This window comes from Lithobates pipiens, unplaced genomic scaffold (genome assembly GCF_037356315.1).
Source record: "Lithobates pipiens isolate NorthernLeopardFrog02 unplaced genomic scaffold, aLitPip1_a1.2 Scaffold_28, whole genome shotgun sequence".
Taxonomy (NCBI): domain Eukaryota; kingdom Metazoa; phylum Chordata; class Amphibia; order Anura; family Ranidae; genus Lithobates; species Lithobates pipiens.
The window spans coordinates 20,181,445-20,201,441 of NW_027507789.1; the positions used below are offsets into that span (position 1 = coordinate 20,181,445).

Sequence of the window (19,997 nt, forward strand, 5' to 3'; positions counted from 1 at the left end):
GTTGGTGTCAGTGGAAGGAATAGTGTCCCATCATTGGTGTCAGTGGGAGGAACAGTTCCCCATCATTGGTCAGTGGGAGGAATAGTGCCCCATCATTGGTATCATTGAGAAAAATAGTTCCTTATCAATGGTGTCAGCTGGAGGAATAGTGCCCCATTGTTGGGGTCAGTGGGAGGAATAGTGCCCCATCATTGATATCAGTGGGAGAACTAGTGCCCCATTATTTTCATCTATAGGGTGAAAATGAATAGGAGGAATAGTGCCCCATTGTTGGTGCCAGTGGGAGGAATAGTGCCCCATTGTTGGTGCCAGTGGGAGGAATAGTGCCCCATCATTGGTGCCAGTGGGAGGAATAGTGCCCCATCATTGGTATGAATAGTGCCCCATCATTGGTATGAATAGTGCCCCATTGTTGGTGTCAGTGGGAGGAATAGTGTCCCATCATTAGTGTCAGTAGGAGGAATAGTGCCCCATCGTTGGTGTCAGTGGAAGGAATAGTGCCCCATCATTGGTGTCAGTGGGAGGAATAGTGCCCCATCGTTGGTGTCAGTGGGAGGAATAGTGCCCCATCGTTGGTGTCTGTGGGAGGAATAGTGCCCATTGTTGGTTTTAATGAAAGGAATAGTGCCCCATCATTGGTGTCAGTGGGAGGAATAGTGCCCCATCGTTGGTGTCAATGGGAGGAATAGTGCCCCATCATTGGTGTCAGTGGGAGGAATAGTGCCCCATCATTGGTGTCAGTGGGAGGAATAGTGCCCCATCGTTGGTGTCAGTGGGAGGAATAGTGCCCCATCGTTGGTGTCAGTGGGAGGAATAGTGCCCCATCGTTGGTGTCAGTGGGAGGAATAGTGCCCCATCATTGGTGTCAGTGGGAAGAATAGTGCCCCATCGTTGGTGTCAGTGGGAGAAATAGTGCCCATTGTTGGTTTTAATGAAAGGAATAGTGCCCCATCATTGGTGTCAGTGGGAGGAATAGTGCCCCATCATTGGTGTCAGTGGGAGGAATAGTGCCCCATCGTTGGTGTCAATGGGAGGAATAGTGCCCCATCGTTGGTGTCAATGGGAGGAATAGTGCCCCATCGTTGGTGTCAATGGGAGGAATAGTGCCCCATCGTTGGTGTCAATGGGAGGAATAGTGCCCCATCGTTGGTGTCTGTGGGAGGAATAGTGCCCATTGTTGGTGTTAATGAAAGGAATAGTGCCCCATCATTGGTGTCATGGTGCCCCATCCTTGCTGTCATTGGGGGGAATAGTGTCCTAAGAGCCAGATGAAGGCAAGCAAGGGGCCACAGTTTGGAGACTTTTCCCACCCCGGTGTGACACCCAACATTACCACGCCACCAGCACTGTGCCATGGCAGAAAGGGGAGTGGGTCAATTGATGTGGGTAGATGTCTTTTCTCCTGGCAGTTAAAGGTAGCCATAGAGGAGTGAAGGATAGGTAAGTATGTGCTGTGGGGAGGGCCTGTCCATTCCCATTTTATTTTTTTATAATCGTTGAAACTGGAGCTCCCCTTTAAAGCCAACTCACTGTTTTGCTCTTCACCTCCGGAAGTGCAAATTCCCTTTTAATGAAAACCAGTGAAGGGAGATAGGTGGGCTCCCGAAAACACTCGTCACTTCTCAAGCATGCAGCAAGTGAAAAATAACACCCAATAGGCAGGCCCTGGATCTCTCCATAGCCCGCCCACCTTTATAAGAAGGCCCAATGATCTGTTGTCTATTATGTAGTGCTTCACAATTGGCATCAGTTCCCAACGGGACCGACTTATCTCCTTCCGGCAGCTAAAGGGATGCATTTTCTGGAGCCAGCTTGGATGCATGTTTATTGATTGTAGGAGGAAGTACAAATAATGATGGGCATTCTATACAGCGAGCACCCCTGGAGGGAAGTGCCCCCAGAACCGCAAGACCCTTTAGGCCAGTGATGGCATACCTTGGCACCCCAGATGTTTTGGAACTACATTTCCCATGATGCTCCACTACACTGCAGAGTGCATGAGCATCATGGGAAACGTAGTTCCAAAACATCTTGGGGGCCAAGGTTGTCCATCCTTGCTTTAGGCCAGTGAAGGCGAACCTTGGCACCCCAGATGTTTTGGAACTACATTTCCCATGATGCTCATGCACTCTGCAGTGTAGTGGAGCATCATGGGAAATGTAGTTCCAAAAACATCTGGGGTGCCAAGGTTTGCCATCACTGCTTTAGGCTAACAGACCACTGAGCTGTCCTCCAATCAGTGTCCCTTCCAGTGGGCAATGGCTCCCTGGCTACTTGTATTCTGAGCCTTGTAGTTCCCGGTATGGGATGAGCCATAGGCTGCCTGTGTATGGAGGGGGCACAAAGACTTGTGAGTCACCCCGATCCTGACAGCCCACCGCAGCACGCTCCCTGAGATAAGAGGCAATCGATGAATTAGATGTCGGCTTAACTGGAAGTGTCACAGCTTGGTCACCAGATATTGGAAATGATAAGAGGTGGGATGTTCCCTGGGATGTTCCCACGCACGACAGTTAATGTGACTGACAACACCGGACCCCCCCTCCCCCCCCCCCCCCCAGCATGAATATTTAGAAGTCCCGAAGGTGACTCACGTAGCTGAGCAAAGTGAGTGGTCACCATTGTCACCAGAAGAGAGAGGGATGGGACATTCAAGATGTATTTGTTGTCACTGTGACAGGAATAGAGGGGAGATCTTCTAACGGGGACACTTGATCTTGCAACAAAGAGGATTTTCCCTTTTATTAGAGAGATTTCCTCTTGTTGTGTCTTTGGGATGGAAAAAGAAAAAGGCGAGTAAGAGTTCAAACCATCCGTGATTTAGATACATTTATGTGCATCAGATTGCAACCAATTCATTTAATTTAATCGAGAGGTGTGTCTGTAATTAAATCTGTCCTTATATGTTCATTTTTTTTTATTCACCTTCATTCAAGATCACAGAGCCGTCCATAGTAAGAGCACATCATCATCTAGACCAGTGATGGCAAACCTTGGCACCCCAGATGTTTTGCAACTACATTTCCTATGATTCTCATGCACTTTGCAGTGTAGGTGAGCATCATGGGAAATGTAGTTCCAAAACTTCTGGGGAGACAAGCTTCGCCATCACTGATCTAGACCCATTTTACTTGACCTTTTTCTTTCAGTCCCAACACTCTACTACCCTATTCAAATAATCAAAATCTGGAGGCATCCCTGACCAAGATGTATGAAACGTAAATGTTCCTTATCAGTGAAATACCTGAGCCTGGGACAATGCACACAACCGTCTGTTGACTGAAATTGACTTAGCCAGAAGCCTCTTTTCACATCAGAGGTCCCTCCATCGCTCCAGAGGTCCCTCCATGACTTTAGAGGTCTCTCCATCTCTTCAGCTGTCCCTCCACCACATCAGAGGTCCTCCCATCACATCAGAGATCCTCCATCTCATCAGAGGTCCTTCCATCACATCAGAGGTCCTCCCATCACATCAGAGGTCCTCCCATCACATCAGAGGTCCTCCATCTCATCAGAGGTCCTTCCATCACATCAGAGGTCCTCCCATCACATCAGAGGTCCTCCATCTCATCAGAGGTCCTTCCATCACATCAGAGGTCCTCCCATCACATCAGAGATCCTCCATCTCATCAGAGGTCCTTCCATCACATCAGAGGTCCTCCCATCACATCAGAGGTCCTCCATCTCATCAGAGGTCCTTCCATCACATCAGAGGTCCTCCATCTCATCAGAGGTCCTTCCATCACATCAGAGGTCCTCCCATCACATCAGAGGTCCTCCATCTCATCAGAGGTCCTTCCATCACATCAGAGGTCCTCCCATCACATCAGAGATCCTCCATCTCATCAGAGGTCCTCCCATCACATCAGAGGTCCTCCATCTCATCAGAGGTCCTTCCATCACATCAGAGGTCCTCCATCTCATCAGAGGTCCTTCCATCACATCAGAGGTCCTACCATCACATCAGAGGTCCTCCATCTCATCAGAGGTCCTTCCATCACATCAGAGGTCCTTCCATCACATCAGAGGTCCTCCCATCACATCAGAGGTCCCCCCATCACATCAGAGGTCCTCCCATCACATCAGAGGTCCTCCCATCACATCAGAGGTCCTCCCATCACATCAGAGGTCCTTCCATCACATCAGAGGTCCCCCCATCACATCAGAGGTCCTCCATCTCATCAGAGGTCCTTCCATCACATCAGAGGTCCTCCCATCACATCAGAGGTCCTCCATCTCATCAGAGGTCCCCCCATCACATCAGAGGTCCTTCCATCACATCAGAGGTCCTTCCATCACATCAGAGGTCCTTCCATCACATCAGAGGTCCTCCCATCACATCAGAGGTCCCCCCATCACATCAGAGGTCCTCCCATCACATCAGAGGTCCTCCCATCACATCAGAGATCCTCCATCTCATCAGAGGTCCTTCCATCACATCAGAGGTCCTTCCATCACATCAGAGGTCCTCCCATCACATCAGAGGTCCTCCCATCACATCAGAGGTCCCCCCATCACATCAGAGGTCCCCCCATCACATCAGAGGTCCTCCCATCACATCAGAGGTCCTCCCATCACATCAGAGATCCTCCATCTCATCAGAGGTCCTTCCATCACATCAGAGGTCCTCCCATCACATCAGAGGTCCCCCCATCACATCAGAGGTCCCCCCATCACATCAGAGGTCCTCCCATCACATCAGAGGTCCTCCCATCACACCAGAGATCCTCCATCTCATCAGAGGTCCTTCCATCACATCAGAGATCCTCCATCTCATCAGAGGTCCTTCCATCTCATCAGAGGTCCTTCCATCACATCAGAGGTCCCCCCATCACATCAGAGGTCCCCCCATCACATCAGAGGTCCCCCCATCACATCAGAGGTCCCCCCATCACATCAGAGGTCCCTCCATCTCTTCAGAGGTCCCTCCATCTCTTCAGAGGTCCCTCCATCTCTTCAGAGGTCCTCCATCACATCAGAGGCACCCCATCACATCAGAGGTCCCCCCATCACATCAGAGGTCCCCCCATCACATCAGAGGTCCTTCCATCACATCAGAGGTCCTTCCATCACATCAGAGGTCCTTCCATCACATCAGAGGTCCTCCCATCACATCAGAGGTCCCCCCATCACATCAGAGGTCCTCCCATCACATCAGAGGTCCTCCCATCACATCAGAGATCCTCCATCTCATCAGAGGTCCTTCCATCACATCAGAGGTCCTTCCATCACATCAGAGGTCCTCCCATCACATCAGAGGTCCTCCCATCACATCAGAGGTCCCCCCATCACATCAGAGGTCCCCCCATCACATCAGAGGTCCTCCCATCACATCAGAGGTCCTCCCATCACATCAGAGATCCTCCATCTCATCAGAGGTCCTTCCATCACATCAGAGGTCCTCCCATCACATCAGAGGTCCCCCCATCACATCAGAGGTCCCCCCATCACATCAGAGGTCCTCCCATCACATCAGAGGTCCTCCCATCACACCAGAGATCCTCCATCTCATCAGAGGTCCTTCCATCACATCAGAGATCCTCCATCTCATCAGAGGTCCTTCCATCTCATCAGAGGTCCTTCCATCACATCAGAGGTCCCCCCATCACATCAGAGGTCCCCCCATCACATCAGAGGTCCCCCCATCACATCAGAGGTCCCCCCATCACATCAGAGGTCCCTCCATCTCTTCAGAGGTCCCTCCATCTCTTCAGAGGTCCCTCCATCTCTTCAGAGGTCCTCCATCACATCAGAGGCACCCCATCACATCAGAGGTCCTCCCATCACATCAGAGGTCCTCCCATCACACCAGAGGCTCCTCATCACATAAGAGATCCCTCCAAAACATCAGACGTCCTCCCATCACAACAGAGGTCCTTTCATCACAACAGAGGTCCTCCCATCACATCAGAGGTCCTCCCATCACATCAGAGGTCCTCCCATCACATCAGAGGTCCTCCCATCACATCAGAGGTCCTTCCATCACAACAGAGGTCCTCCCATCACATCAGAGGCTCCTCATCACATCAGAGGTCCCCCCATCACATCAGAGGTCCTCCCATCACATCAGAGGTCCTTCCATCACAACAGAGGTCCTTCCATCACATCAGAGGCTCCCCAGTCCTTCCATCACAACAGAGGTCCCCCCATCACATCAGAGGCTCCTCATCACATCAGAGGTCCCCCCATCACATCAGAGGTCCTCCCATCACATCAGAGGTCTCTCCATCACATCAGAGGTCCCCCCATCACAACAGAGGTCCTCCCATCACATCAGAGGTCCTCCCATCACATCAGAGGTCCCCCCATCACATCAGAGGCTCCTCATCACATCAGAGGTCCTTCCATCACAACAGAGGTCCTCCCATCACATCAGAGGCTCCTCATCACTTCAGAGGTCCTCCCATCACATCAGAGGTCCTCCCATCACATCAGAGGTCTCTCCATCACATCAGAGGTCTCTCCATCACATCAGAGGTCTCTCCATCACATCAGAGGTCTCTCCATCACATCAGAGGTCCCCCATCACATCAGAGGTCTCTCCATCACATCAGAGGTCTCTCCATCACATCAGAGGTCCCCCCATCACATCAGAGGCTCCTCATCACTTCAGAGGTCTCTCCATCACATCAGAGGTCCCCCCATCACATCAGAGGTCTCCCCATCACATCAGAGGTCTCTCCATCACATCAGAGGTCCCCCCATCACATCAGAGGTCTCTCCATCACATCAGAGGTCCCCCCATCACATCAGAGGCTCCTCATCACTTCAGAGGTCCCCCCACCACATCAGAGGTCCTTCCATCACATCAGAGGTCTCTCCATCACATCAGAGGTCTCTCCATCACATCAGAGGTCCTGATGCTCTGCTAAAAAAAAAAAAAAACACACATATATGTTTGGGGGTTCTGAGTAATTTTCAAGGAAAAAAATTATAATTTTTACATGTAGGAGAGAAGTGTCAGAATTGGCCTGGGTGGCAAGGGGTTTTAAAGGGATTGTAAACTCTCGTGTTTTTTCACCTTAATACATTCTATGCATTAGGGTGAAAAACCTCTTGTAGTGCAGCTTCCCCCCTTTTACTTCCCTGAACCCGGTCTTTCCAGTGACGGGGACGAGCACGCCAGCTCCATCCAGTGTCTCGTTTCCTGATTGATAGCAGCGCAGTCATTGGCTGTCAATCGAATTCAGTAATGTGGGGGGCGGGGGCCGAGTCCTGCTGTCTGTGTCAATGAATGCAGCAGCAGGACATAGGAGCGCATCCGCACAAGTGGCCCAAAGGGAGAGCAGCTCCCCCAATGGGGCACTAGAGAAGAGGAGGAGCCAGGAGCACCGACGAGGGACCCCAGAAGAGGAGGACCGGGGGCCAACTGCACAGAGGAGGTAAGTATGACATGTTTGTTTAAACAAATGAACCTTCAGATAACCTTTTAAAGGAAGCACTGGGATGTTTTCTGGAAGCTATGTACAGCACCCTGCCAGCCCCTCCCACCAGCCATGATCTGGTCCCTCCCACCAGCCACAAGTCCACACCTCCCACCAGCCACGATCTGCCTGCACTGCATAGAGACACACAGAGACCCAGTGGTGGCATCACTGGCTTTAAAGTAAGGTAAGTAACAAGGAAAGGCTCTTCCCTAGCAGCAAAAAGGGTCGCTGGTTAGAATCCCAACCACGACACTACCTGCTTGGAGTTTGCATGTTCTCCCTGTGCCTGTGTGGGTTTCCTCCGGGTACTCCGGTTTCCTCCCACACTCCAGACATGCTGGGAGGTGAATTGGCTTCTGTCTAAATTGGATCAGTGTCCCGTCACACATAGCCCCCCCCCCCCCCCCCGCCACAGTTAGAATCACTCCCTAGGACACATTTAACCCCTTCATCGTCCCATAGTGTTTAACCCCTTCCCTGCCAGTGTAATTTACACAGTAATCAGTGCAGTGTGCTGATCTCTGTATAAATGAATAATAATAAATGGTCCCAAAGTAGTATCAAAAGTCTCCGATGTGTCCCCCATAATGTCGCAGTCCTGATAAAAATCGCAGATCGCCGCCATTACTAATTAAAATAATGTATAATAAAAATGCCATAAATCTACCCCCTATTTTGTAGACGCCATAACTTTTGCACAAACCAATCAATATACGCTTATTGCGTTTTTTTGTTTGTTTTTTTAGCAAAAATATGTGGAAGAATACATATCGGCCTAAACTGTGGAATAAATTTTTTTTTTATATATTTTTGGGGGATATTTATTATAGCAAAAAAGTAAAAAAATGTATTTATTTATTTTTTTTCAAAATTGTCGCTCTTTTTTTTTGTTTATAGCGCAAAAAAAAAAAAAAACTGCAGAGGCGATCAAATACCACCAAAAGAAAGCTCTATTTGTGGGGTAAAAAAAGGACGTCAATTTTGTTTGGGTGCAACGTCGCACGACCGCGCAATTGTCAGTTAAAGCGACGCAGTGCCGAATTCGCAAAAAGTGCTCTGGTCAGGAAGGGGGTAAAATCTTCCGGGGGATGAAGCGGTTAAATAATAATAATAATATTTAACAATTTATTATCATGTAGAGGGGGGGGGGTGGTGGGAAAGAGGAACCAGGGAAGGCAAAATATAAGCGGATTCAACTTCAGCTGCGGGTGGATTCCCCCTTTAAGTGACTCTTTTGATTTTTTTTTTTTTTATTGATTTTTTTTTTTTTTTTTTTCTCCAATTTTTAGAACATTTCACAGATTTAGATATCAAAGTCTGAAACATGGAAACACTCTGAGATTTGTATCGGCGGTCGGTAGCTGGGAGCCACGGGGGGGGGGGGGCATCTCTGCGTTTTTCGGGTCAGTTGTCACCGTGTAATCAGAATTTCGCATTCTTTATCACTTGCTAAGCAGTCAATTTATCTGTCACTCGGTTAGATATCTCCATATACTTTGCTCCGGGGTTCTGCGTTGATTTAGTGATTCGGGAGCTGTCACCGGTTTAATAGGAGATATAACATCATAACATCCCCCCCCCCACCCCCATCATCACCACCCACCTACAGCCCCTCTCCATCTTCCCCTCCTGAGCCCAGCATGCCCCCCCCCCTGCTCTCTCTGCTCTTTATAAGCCAGCCTGCCGTTCTCTCCTCCAGATCTCATTAACAAGAACCCGTGGCTTGCAGTACCTTCGCCATGGCGTGTGTGAGCCCCCGTTCCTCCCTGCGACTCACCCTGCTGTGCAGCGCCCTGGCTCTCCTGCTCTCCTGCCAGCGCACCGCCGCCTGGTACAAGCAGTCCACCGGCCCCAGCTACTACTCCGTGGGCAGGGCGTCCGGGCTGCTCTCCGGCATCCGGCGGTCGCCCGACATACGCCGCTCCGAGCCCGAGAACGCGGTGGAGGGCGCCGACGCCGCCGACGACAGTTTCCTGAGCGCCTTCGGGAGCCAGCGGCAGGGAGCCGTGCTCAAGAACATGGTGAGTATGCAACAGGGGTGGGTTGGGGAGACTGTGTGTGTGTGTGTGTTCAGTTATGTATGGAAGGATTGGAACCCCTGTCAGGTTTTTACTGCTCTGTTATGGTGGCCATACATGCTTTGATAAATGATCGATTTTTGGGTTGGGGAGACTGTGTGTGTGTGTGTGTTCAGTTATGTATGGAAGGATTATAACCCCTGTCAGGTTTTTACTGCTCTGTTATGGTGGCCATACGTGCTTTGATAAATAATCGACTTTTATTTTTATTTTTTCCCAATGGGAATAATCAATCTAAAAATCGACACCCTTTTTGATCAATATGCCCACACAAGTAGATTTTGATTGGTGGTTTAAATACGATCACAACTTTTCAATTTTGTTTGGGTGCAGCGACGCACGACCGCGCAATTGTCAGTTAAAGCGACGCAGTGCCGAATCGCAAAAAAGTGCTCTGGTCAGGAAGGGGGTAAAAACTTCCAATGGGAATAATCAATCTTAAAATCGACACCCTGTTTGATCAATATGCCCGCACAAGTGGATTTTGATTGGTGGTTTAAATACGATCGCAACTTATTGCTGCAAACTATTAATATTATTTTTTTTTTTTTCCTTTTTACCAATCGATCTCTTCCAATGGGAATAATCAATCTAAAAATCGACACCCTTTTTGATCAATATGCCCGCACAAGTGGATTTTGATTGGTGGTTTAAATACGATCACAACTTTTCAATTTTGTTTGGGTGCAGCGACGCACGACCGCGCAATTGTCAGTTAAAGCGACGCAGTGCCGAATCGCAAAAAAGTGCTCTGGTCAGGAAGAGGGTAAAAACTTCCAATGGGAATAATCAATCTTAAAATCGACACCCTGTTTGATCAATATGCCCACACAAGTGGATTTTGATTGGTGGTTTAAATACGATCGCAACTTATGGCTGCAAACTATTAATATTATTACTAATATGCAGGATTTATCGATCGTACCTCCTGTATTTCACCGTTGTAATCTCATAATCTGATCAATTGAAACACAGTCCTATTTATGAACAAAGTATCTCAGTGCTGCCAATCGATGCATAATGATTGATAATATTCCGATCAACTCGGTCTGAACAAATTCAATCGAAATGGGGGGGGGTTTAAGCTGATCGGAAGGAACACGATGGCTTTTCAATTCTTTTGCAGATGCGATTGCTTTAATTCAAACCGCACATCGATCGGATGATAAAATCAAAGTGTGTATGGCTACCATAAGGCTCCATTCACACCTAGGTGATTTGAATTGCGGGTAGAATGGGCGCAATTTTGCCCGCAAATTCCAAATCGCGACAAAACGGGGGGGGGGGGGGAAACGCTCTTGCGGTGCCACTACTTCTTAATTGCACCCTAAACACAGTGCAATTTTTGCCAAGCGATAAATCACCCTAAATGCGTTTGCGATGCCATTAGAGGGAACGCGGTGCGATTTTGTTTTGCCGCGGTTGCAAAGTGGGAAATCATAGCGCTGTCGCCCCCCCCCCCCCCAAAAAAAAAGAAGCTTCTGCTGCACACTGCAATTTGCCACGATTGCAGCGCGATTTAGCTCGCAACAACCATGGCCAAAAAAAAAAATCGCACCGTGTTTAGGCACCGCAAGCGCGTTTAGGGTGATTTATTGTGGAACAATTGTGTTTAGGGTGCCATTAAGAAGTAGTGGCACCGCAAACGCTTCCCGCGATTCAAGTCACCTAGGTGTGAATAAAGCCCAAATGGCATCAACTGATCGATTGAATGATCATATCGATATGCGTATCACTGGGATAAAAGGGGGAACTCTTTCTAATGGTGGCACTTCGATTTTTATCACCTGATTGATATGCAATTCGATTAAATTGATAGGCTTTGCAAACAATCGAATAACACATCAATTTATGGTGGCCATACATGCTTTGATTTTTTATTTGATTTTTTTTCAGTCAATTGATGTGCAATTTGTTTAACCACTTCAGCTCCGGAAGATTTTACCCCCCCCCGTAACCAGACCCTTTTTTGGCTATTTTACATGGCGACTGTGCGGTCGTGCAACGCTGTACCCAAATTACATTTATATAATTTTTATCACAGCAATAGAACTTGCTTTTTGGTGGTATTTGATCACATCTGTTTTATTTTTTATTTTTTTGCGATATAAATGAAAAAGACACAAAAGAAAAAAAAAAAATTCTACTTTTCGCTATAAAACATCCAATAATTTTTTTTTTAAAAATCACATTTTTGACCAATATGTATTCTTCTACATGTTTATGATAAAAAAAATCCCAATAATTGTATATTGATTGGTTTGTACATGAGTTATAGCGTCTACAAACTATGAGATATATATATACTGGAATTTTTATTAAATTTTTTAATTTTTTAAATATTAGTAATGGGCAGCGACTTATAATGGTACTGTAATAGTGCAGCAGACAAACTGATACTAACTGACGCTGGGGGGACTGACTAACTGGCACTGACATCTCAAGTGACACTAATACAGTGATCAGTGATAATATGCACTGTCACTGTACCAATGACACTGGCTGGGAAGGGGTTAACATCAGGGGCAAAGAGTTAACTGTGTGCCCAACCACATGCAATGTGTGGTGCAATCTGCCGGTTTGTAATCCCTTTGCAGGGAGAAAAAAAAAAACGGCACAGAGCTCTCATTGGCCAGAGCCTGTCTATCAGCTTGTGCTGCAGCGAATGGCAGCACAGTTTTCTGGGTCCCCAGAAAGGAAAGCCTCGATCGTACATGTACGTGAAAAGTACAGCGGCAGGTCAGCAAGCGGTGTTAAAATGATCAAATCTGAAAACAATATAATAGCCATAATTCCCCTTTTCTGATCGATTTCGACTCGATTTCAATCGGATTTGAACAAAGCGAGCCCATCGTGCAGGGCATAAAATGATCGATCTTTTTTTGCATCAATGGGTGAAATACTTTTGTTTCTAAATATGATGGTATTTTGATTATGATATTGCATGGTAGAAACAGAAACGTGATCAATAACTTGCGAACATAAGTTATAAAACTGACTCCCTCCCCCCCCCCATGTATGACATATCGATCAAGTATCAGTTTTTGGTCACAGATCGATTATTCCTATCAGAGGAGATTGAGCCCTTGATCATTTTCAATCGTTTTTCTAATAGATCATATTTTACATTGATAACATATGTTTTACGTCATTCAATGTTTAGATTTTTAATGAACTTGTTTGTTGCGATCACCCATATCAAGATCGATCGCAAATCACTATGTGTATGACCACCTTAATAAAGGAGAGCAGGGGGTCTCCAGACTATGGCCTGTGGGCCTAATCTGGTCTGCTGCAAGATTTTATATGGTCGTTCGATGTAAGCAGGACTTTGATAGGGAGCCTGATGTAAGGACAGACTCTTAGGTCAGGAGGGACTCTTGGGTAAGGGGGACTCAAATTTAAGGGGGGCTTTGATGGGGACTCTAATATAAGAGGACCCTGATGTAAAGCGGATTGTAATGGGGAACGTGATGTAAGGGGGATTCTAATGGGGAACCTGATGTAAGGGGGATTCTAATGGGGAACATCATGTAAGGGGGATTCTAATGGGGAACATCATGTAAGGGGGATTCTAATGGGGAACATCATGTAAGGGGGATTCTAATGGGGAACATCATGTAAGGGGGATTCTAATGGGGAACCTGATGTAAGGGGGATTCTAATGGGGAACATCATGTAAGGGGGATTCTAATGGGGAACATCATGTAAGGGGGATTCTAATGGGGAACATCATGTAAGGGGGATTCTAATGGGGAACATCATGTAAGGGGGATTCTAATGGGGAACATCATGTAAGGGGGAATTCTAATGAGGAACATCATGTAAGGGGGATTCTAATGGGGAACATCATGTAAGGGGGATTCTAATGGGGAACATCATGTAAGGGGGAATTCTAATGAGGAACATCATGTAAGGGGGATTCTAATGGGGAACATCATGTAAGGGAGACACTGATAGGGACTCGTGTGTAAGTGGGACTTTGCTGGGGAGTCTAATGTGTAAAGGGGGACTATGATGTAAAAGGAACTTAAATGTAAGGGGAATATAAGGGGGCTCTGATAGGGACTCCACTTTATGAGAAGCTTTGATGGGGATTCTGATATGGGGGGGCTCTAAAGGGGACCCTCATGTAAGGGAAACTCTAAAGCTTCGTACACACGATCAGATTTTCGGAGGACCGAACGTCCGTTTTTTGTGGCATGCTAGTCACGTGTCGAAAGTGAAGAGGTTACCAACAATACGAAAATTCTCGTATGACAGAATACAATGTCAGAAGTGACGTAACGCATTGAATAGTTTGTATTCTTTTATTTCTGAGCATGCCTAGTCTTGCTCTTACGATTTTTTCCAGACGAAAACCGTACTAATGAAACGAGAATCGGATGTTGAGCTCACGTACGACATGTTATAGTCTGCACATCCAGCTTTTGTCTGATGAAAAAGCAAAACCGGCTGTCGAAAGCACCGTACTAACGATCCGGCAGACAGCTCGTCCTACGAAATTTTTCATCCAATTTTCGTATCGTGTGTACGAGGCCTTAATGTAAGGGGGGCTTTGATGGGAACTGTGATATAAGGGGACTCTGATGGAAATGCAGATGAAATCTTTGATGAGACTTTGATGGGGACTCTGATAGGGGCTCTTGTGTAAGGGAAAGCTCTGATGTAATGGGGGGACTTTGGAGACTCTAATGTAAGGAGGGCTTTGACGTAATGAGGGCTCTGATGTAAGGGAGATGTTGATGGGAATTCTGATATAGGAGGGCTCTGATGAAAAATCTTACGGGGAGGGACTCTGATGTAAGGGGACTCTGATGTGTATGGGGGACTCTGATGTAATAGGAACTCCAATGTAAGGGGAAATTTGATATAAGGGGGCTCTGGTAGGGACTCTGATGTAAGGGAGACTATGAGGGGGACTCTGATATAGGAGGGCACTGATGGGGACTCTTACGGGGAGGGACTCTGATGCAAGGGGGGCTCTGATGTAAGGGGGACTCTAATAAAAGGGGGCTCTGATGTGTAAGGGGGACTCTGATGTAAAAGGAACTCCAATGTAAGGGGAACTTTGGTATAAGGGCGCTCTGATAGGGACCCTGATGTAAGGGAGACTATGAGGGGGAGTCTGATATAGGAGGGCACTGATGGGGACTCTTACGGGGAGGCACACTGATGTAAGGGGGGGCTCTAATAAAAGGGGGCTCTGATGTGTAAGGGGGACTATAATGTAAGGGGAACTTTGATATAAGGGTGCTCTGATATAGGAGGGCTCTGATGGGGACTCTTACAGGGAGGGACTCTCATGTAAGGGGGGCTTTGATGGGAACTGTGATATTGGGGGACTCTGATGATATAACAGAGACTTTGATGGAACTGTGATATAATGGTACTGTGGTGGGAATTCTAATGTCAAGGAGAGTTTGATTTGGACTCTGATCAAAGGAGCCACTGATAGGGACTCTGATGTAAGGGAGACTTTGATGTGGACTCTGATATGAGACTGATCTGATGGAGACTCTTACGAGGGACTGATGTGAGGAGGACTCTGATGGGGACTCTCATATAAGGGGAACTCTGAGGTAAGGGGGGCTTTTATGGGGATTCTGATAAAATGGGGCTCTGATGGGGACTCTGATGTAAGGGTGGCTTTGATAGGGACTCTTATAAAAGGGGGCTCTGATGCGTGAGGGGGACCCTGATCTAATAGGAACTCCAATGTAAGGGGAACTGTAATATAAGAGGGCTCTGATAGGGACTCTAATGTAAGAGACTTTGATGGGGATTCTGCTATAAATGCTAATGAAATGGAGACTTTGATGAGGACTCTGATAGGGACTCTTGTGTAAGGGGAAACTCTGATGTAAGGGGACTCTGATGGGGACTCTGGCAGTTGGTTGATAAGTGCTTTGTCACCTCCTTACTGAATGTTTTGACTCTGAAAGGTCAAACTGTTGCTGTAGGTTGCATTACACACAGCTGAAGCTGGCTGCGTCGGGGCCCCATTCACTTTGAACGCAGCAGAGGAGGGGGAGGGGCTTATTCTTTGCCACACAGGCAAATCGAAGCAGCGAGACCTCGGCATTTGTAAAGCCTGGAGTGGATGTTCTTCTTTAGCTGGGCGGAGTCGGGGACTTTTTTGAAGCATTTTTCGCTGGTGGGGCAGCCCATGCAAATTCATTTTTTTTACATTTTTTTTACATTTTTTTTGTAATGCATTGCGTTTAAATGTAACGCAAAATTTCCATTATGAGGGGCGTGTGTGTTTTTTTTTTGGAAAACACATTAATTAAAATGAAAATTTAAAATGAATATTATTTTTTAGTGAGTTTTTACAGTTTTTATTTTCCCCCCATACGTTGCCATTGAATATATTGTAATTTTTTTTTTTTTTTTTTTTTTTTTACCAACACCACTCATCGCAAAATCCAAGGTTACTTTTTTGAATACTGACTGAAGCTTAATGGGGCTTACTTAATCATAGACTCTACAATTAAGCTTCAGATAGGAGTGAAACGCGTTGGTGTGTGTGACCACCAGGTGCAACCAACACCAACGCATTTCACTCCTATCTGGAGCTTAATTGTAGAGTCTATGATTAAGTAAGCCCCACTAAGCTTCAGTCAGAAGTGAAAACGTAAACCTTGGAGTTTCACTCCCAACTGGAGTCTAGTTGTAGCTGCTACAATTAAGTGCCAATTAGGAATGAACTGCGTTGGATTATTGGCACCTGGGGAACTTGACTGTGCAGCCAGTCATGCAACCCAATTTTAACACATTTCATTTCTAACTGTAGCCTAGTTGTAGATGTTACGCTGAAGCACCAATTAAGAATGAAACGCGTAAGCATTGGTTGTACCTGGTGGACTTGTCTGTGCAAGCAACCCCAACACATTCCTCCTAACTGGAGAGTAATCGTAGATGCTACGAGTATGTTTCAGTTAGGAGTGAAATGTGTTGGGATTGGTTGCACCCGGTGGACTTATCTGTACAAGATGTCCAACGTGTTTCACTCCCAACTGGAGCCTAGTTGCAGATGGTATGAGCAAGCAGCAGGTGGAATTGAAACCCCTTAGTATTGGTTGTACCTGGTAGACTTGTCTGTGCAAAAAAACGCTAACACATTTTACTCCTAACCAGAGCTTAGTTGTAGATGCTACGATTAAGCAAGAATGAGGAATGAAACGCATTAGCTTGGTTGCACCTGGTGGACCCCTCTATGCAACCAACCGTGCAACCAACTCCAACACATTTCACTCCTGAATGGAGCTCACTGTAGCCTATTCGTAGACTCTACAATTAAGCTCCAGTTACAAGTGAAAGGCATTAGTGTTGGTTGCAGCTGGTGGACTTGTCTGTGCAACCAACTACAGCGCGTTTCACTCCTAACTGGAGCTGATTAGAAATGAAACATGTTGGGGATGGTTGCACAGACAAGCCCCCCCAGTCAGCTCTATCACATTTCATTACTAACTGAAGCTTAATTGTAGTCTCTACATTTAAGCTTCAGTTGCAAGTGAAACGCGTTGGAGTTGGTTGCACCTGGTGGATTTGTCTGTGCAACCGACTCCAACACGATCAAGCTCCAGTTAGAAGTGAAATGTAATAGTGTTGGTTGCCTCTGGTGGACTTTTCTGTGCAACCGACTGTGCAGGCAACTCCAATGTGTTTCACTTCCAACTAGAGCCTAGTCGTAGATGCTACAATCAAGCTCCAGTTAGGAGTGAAATGCATTGGTGCTGGTTGCCCCTGGTGGATTTGTCTGTGCAACCAACTCAAAGTGTTGGTTCACACTGAGGCAGCACGACTTGCAGCGCAACTGCCTCAGGCGACTGGACACGACCGCTGCAGCGTCCTGCAAAACGACTTCTCTATAGAAGTCAATGCAAGTCGCCTCAAGTCGCCCCCGAAGTCGTACAGGAACCTTTTTCTAAGTCGGAGTGACTTGTGTCGCTCCGATTAGAACAGTTCCATTGTACAGAACGGGACGCGACTTGTCAGCTGGATAAGTCGCCTGACAAGTCGTCCCAGTGTGAACCGACCCTTAGACATTTCACTCCTAACTGGAGCCTACTGGAGCTTAATTGAAGTCTGTACAATAAGTGCCAGTTAAGAGTGAAACGCGTTGGGCTTGGTTGTACCTAGTGGACTTGTCTATGCATTTGCTTCAACCTCAGATTTCACAGTAAGCAGCTTCTTCCCCCTTTTCTTCTGAGGTCCAATGTGTTGGATGTGGTGTGCTTCTCTGTGGATTCTGATGTAAGGGGGAACTCTGTGGAGCCTGATGTAAGGGGGAACTCTGTGGAGCCTGACGTAAGGGGGAACTCTGTGGAGCCTGATGTAAGGGGGGAACACTGTGGACCCTGACATAAGGGGGGACTCTGTGGAGCCTGATGTAAGGGGGGGATTCTGTGAAGCCTGACGTAAGGGGGGGACTCTGTGGAGCCTGACGTAAGGGGGGGACTCTGTGGAGCCTGACGTAAGGGGGGGACTCTGTGGAGCCTGACGTAAGGGGGGGGACTCTGTGGAGCCTGACGTAAGGGGGGGACTCTGTGGAGCCTGACGTAAGGGGGGGACTCTGTGGAGCCTGACGTAAGGGGGGGACTCTGTGGAGCCTGACGTAAGGGGGGGACTCTGTGGAGCCTGACGTAAGGGGGGGACTCTGTGGAGCCTGACGTAAGGGGGGGACTCTGTGGAGCCTGACGTAAGGGGGGGACTCTGTGGAGCCTGACGTAAGGGGGGGACTCTGTGGAGCCTGACGTAAGGGGGGGGACTCTGTGGAGCCTGACGTAAGGGGGGGACTCTGTGGAGCCTGACGTAAGGGGGGGGACTCTGTGGAGCCTGACGTAAGGGGGGGGGACTCTGTGGAGCCTGACGTAAGGGGGGGACTCTGTGGAGCCTGACGTAAGGGGGGGACTCTGTGGAGCCTGACGTAAGGGGGGGACTCTGTGGAGCCTGACGTAAGGGGGGGACTCTGTGGAGCCTGACGTAAGGGGGGGGACTCTGTGGAGCCTGACGTAAGGGGGGGAACTCTGTGGAGCCTGACGTAAGGGGGAACTCTGTGGAGCCTGACGTAAGGGGGAACTCTGTGGACCCCGATGTAAGGGGGAACTCTGTGGACCCCGATGTAAGGGGGAACTCTGTGGAGCCTGATGTAAGTGGAGATGCCAACCAGCATTCTGATGCTGGTTGGCTGGAGAAGAAGGTAAAGCCTGCAGCAGAACACGACTCTCTTTACACATTGATGGTTAACAGTTTTTACCAAAACGCATTGAAAATTGCAGCAAGCATGATTTTTCATAAATAAATGCACTGCCCTCTAATGCAGCTTTTGTTTGATTCCGTATAAATTTATATCTCTTTTTCTCCCCCTGCAGGCGCTGTGTGTGAAAGACGTCTCTCCCAACCTGCACAGCTGTGAGCTCATCCCGGACACATCCAGCACCTTCCAGTGCAAAGCTCAGATCTATCTATCACTGGACAGCACGGACTGTCTCACCCCGTAACCCCTGACCCAGAGACACTGCCCCCCTCCCCTTCCCCCACATCCCCAAAAAACACAGATCCACCAACGTTTACTCCAGACACTTGTGTAGATTTGTACTCAATCCTGTATCTGCTGCTTTAGAACACATATTTGTTCGTTTAATAAAACTAAACAACCGATTGACTTGCTTTCCTGTGTTTGTGTGCTTCAATGTGAGGGGGGGGGGGGGGGAGAGGGGGTGGTACTAAACTGAAAATGGCCACACCCCATACGATCAGGGCTGCCAACCTCCTGAAGTAAAATTTACTGACACAACACAGAAAAATTTACTGACAGAGACAATTTTTTTGCAGACAGGTCAAAAATTGGTCAAAATGACAATTGTCGATGCAATATCAATACTTAAAGCGGGGTTCCACCCTAAAGTGGAACCTCCGCTGATCGGAACCCTCCCCCCCTCCGGTGTCACAATTGGCACCTTTCAGGGGGGAGGGGGGTGGAGATGCCTGTTAAAGACAGGTATTTTCACCCACTTCCGGGCATAGACTCCTGTGGGAGTCTATGTCATATCCTGTCCTGCCGCGCTGTCTGCTGGGACACACACGGGTCTCAGAGACAGCGCAGAGAATTCCTATTGCGCTGCGCGACTCCCGCCGTAGGGAACCGGGAAGTGAAGCCGATTCGCTTCACTTCCTGATTCCCTCACCTAGAATGGTGACGGCAGCAGCCGAGAGCCGAGCGATCGATCGGCCTCGGCTGCCGGCATCGCTGGACACCGGGACAGGTGAGTGTCCATTTATTAAAAGTCAGCAGCTGCAGTATTTATAGCTGCTGGCTTTTAATATTTTTGTTTTTGGTGGAATCCCTCTTTAAGCTACAAACATGTAACACCCCTTTCACACCAGGGCGTTTTGCAGGCGCTATAGCGTTAGAAATAGAGCCTGCAATCTGCCCGAAAGAAGCTGCACCATTGTCTGTTGGGAAAAGTCCTGCCAGCAGCTTCTT

At 47.8% G+C, this 19,997-nt stretch overlaps 1 protein-coding gene across 1 annotated transcript; it reads left to right on the top strand.

The window, feature by feature from the left end:
* Positions 1 to 9,062: 9,062 nt before the first annotated feature.
* NPB (neuropeptide B) lies at positions 9,063 to 19,180 on the top strand. Its single transcript, XM_077458857.1, has 2 exons — positions 9,063 to 9,448; positions 18,883 to 19,180. Exons 1-2 carry the CDS (start codon positions 9,167 to 9,169, stop codon positions 19,009 to 19,011), a joined length of 411 nt encoding a protein of 136 aa, XP_077314983.1. The 5' UTR covers positions 9,063 to 9,166; the 3' UTR covers positions 19,012 to 19,180.
* The last annotated feature ends 817 nt before the right edge of the window (positions 19,181 to 19,997 follow it).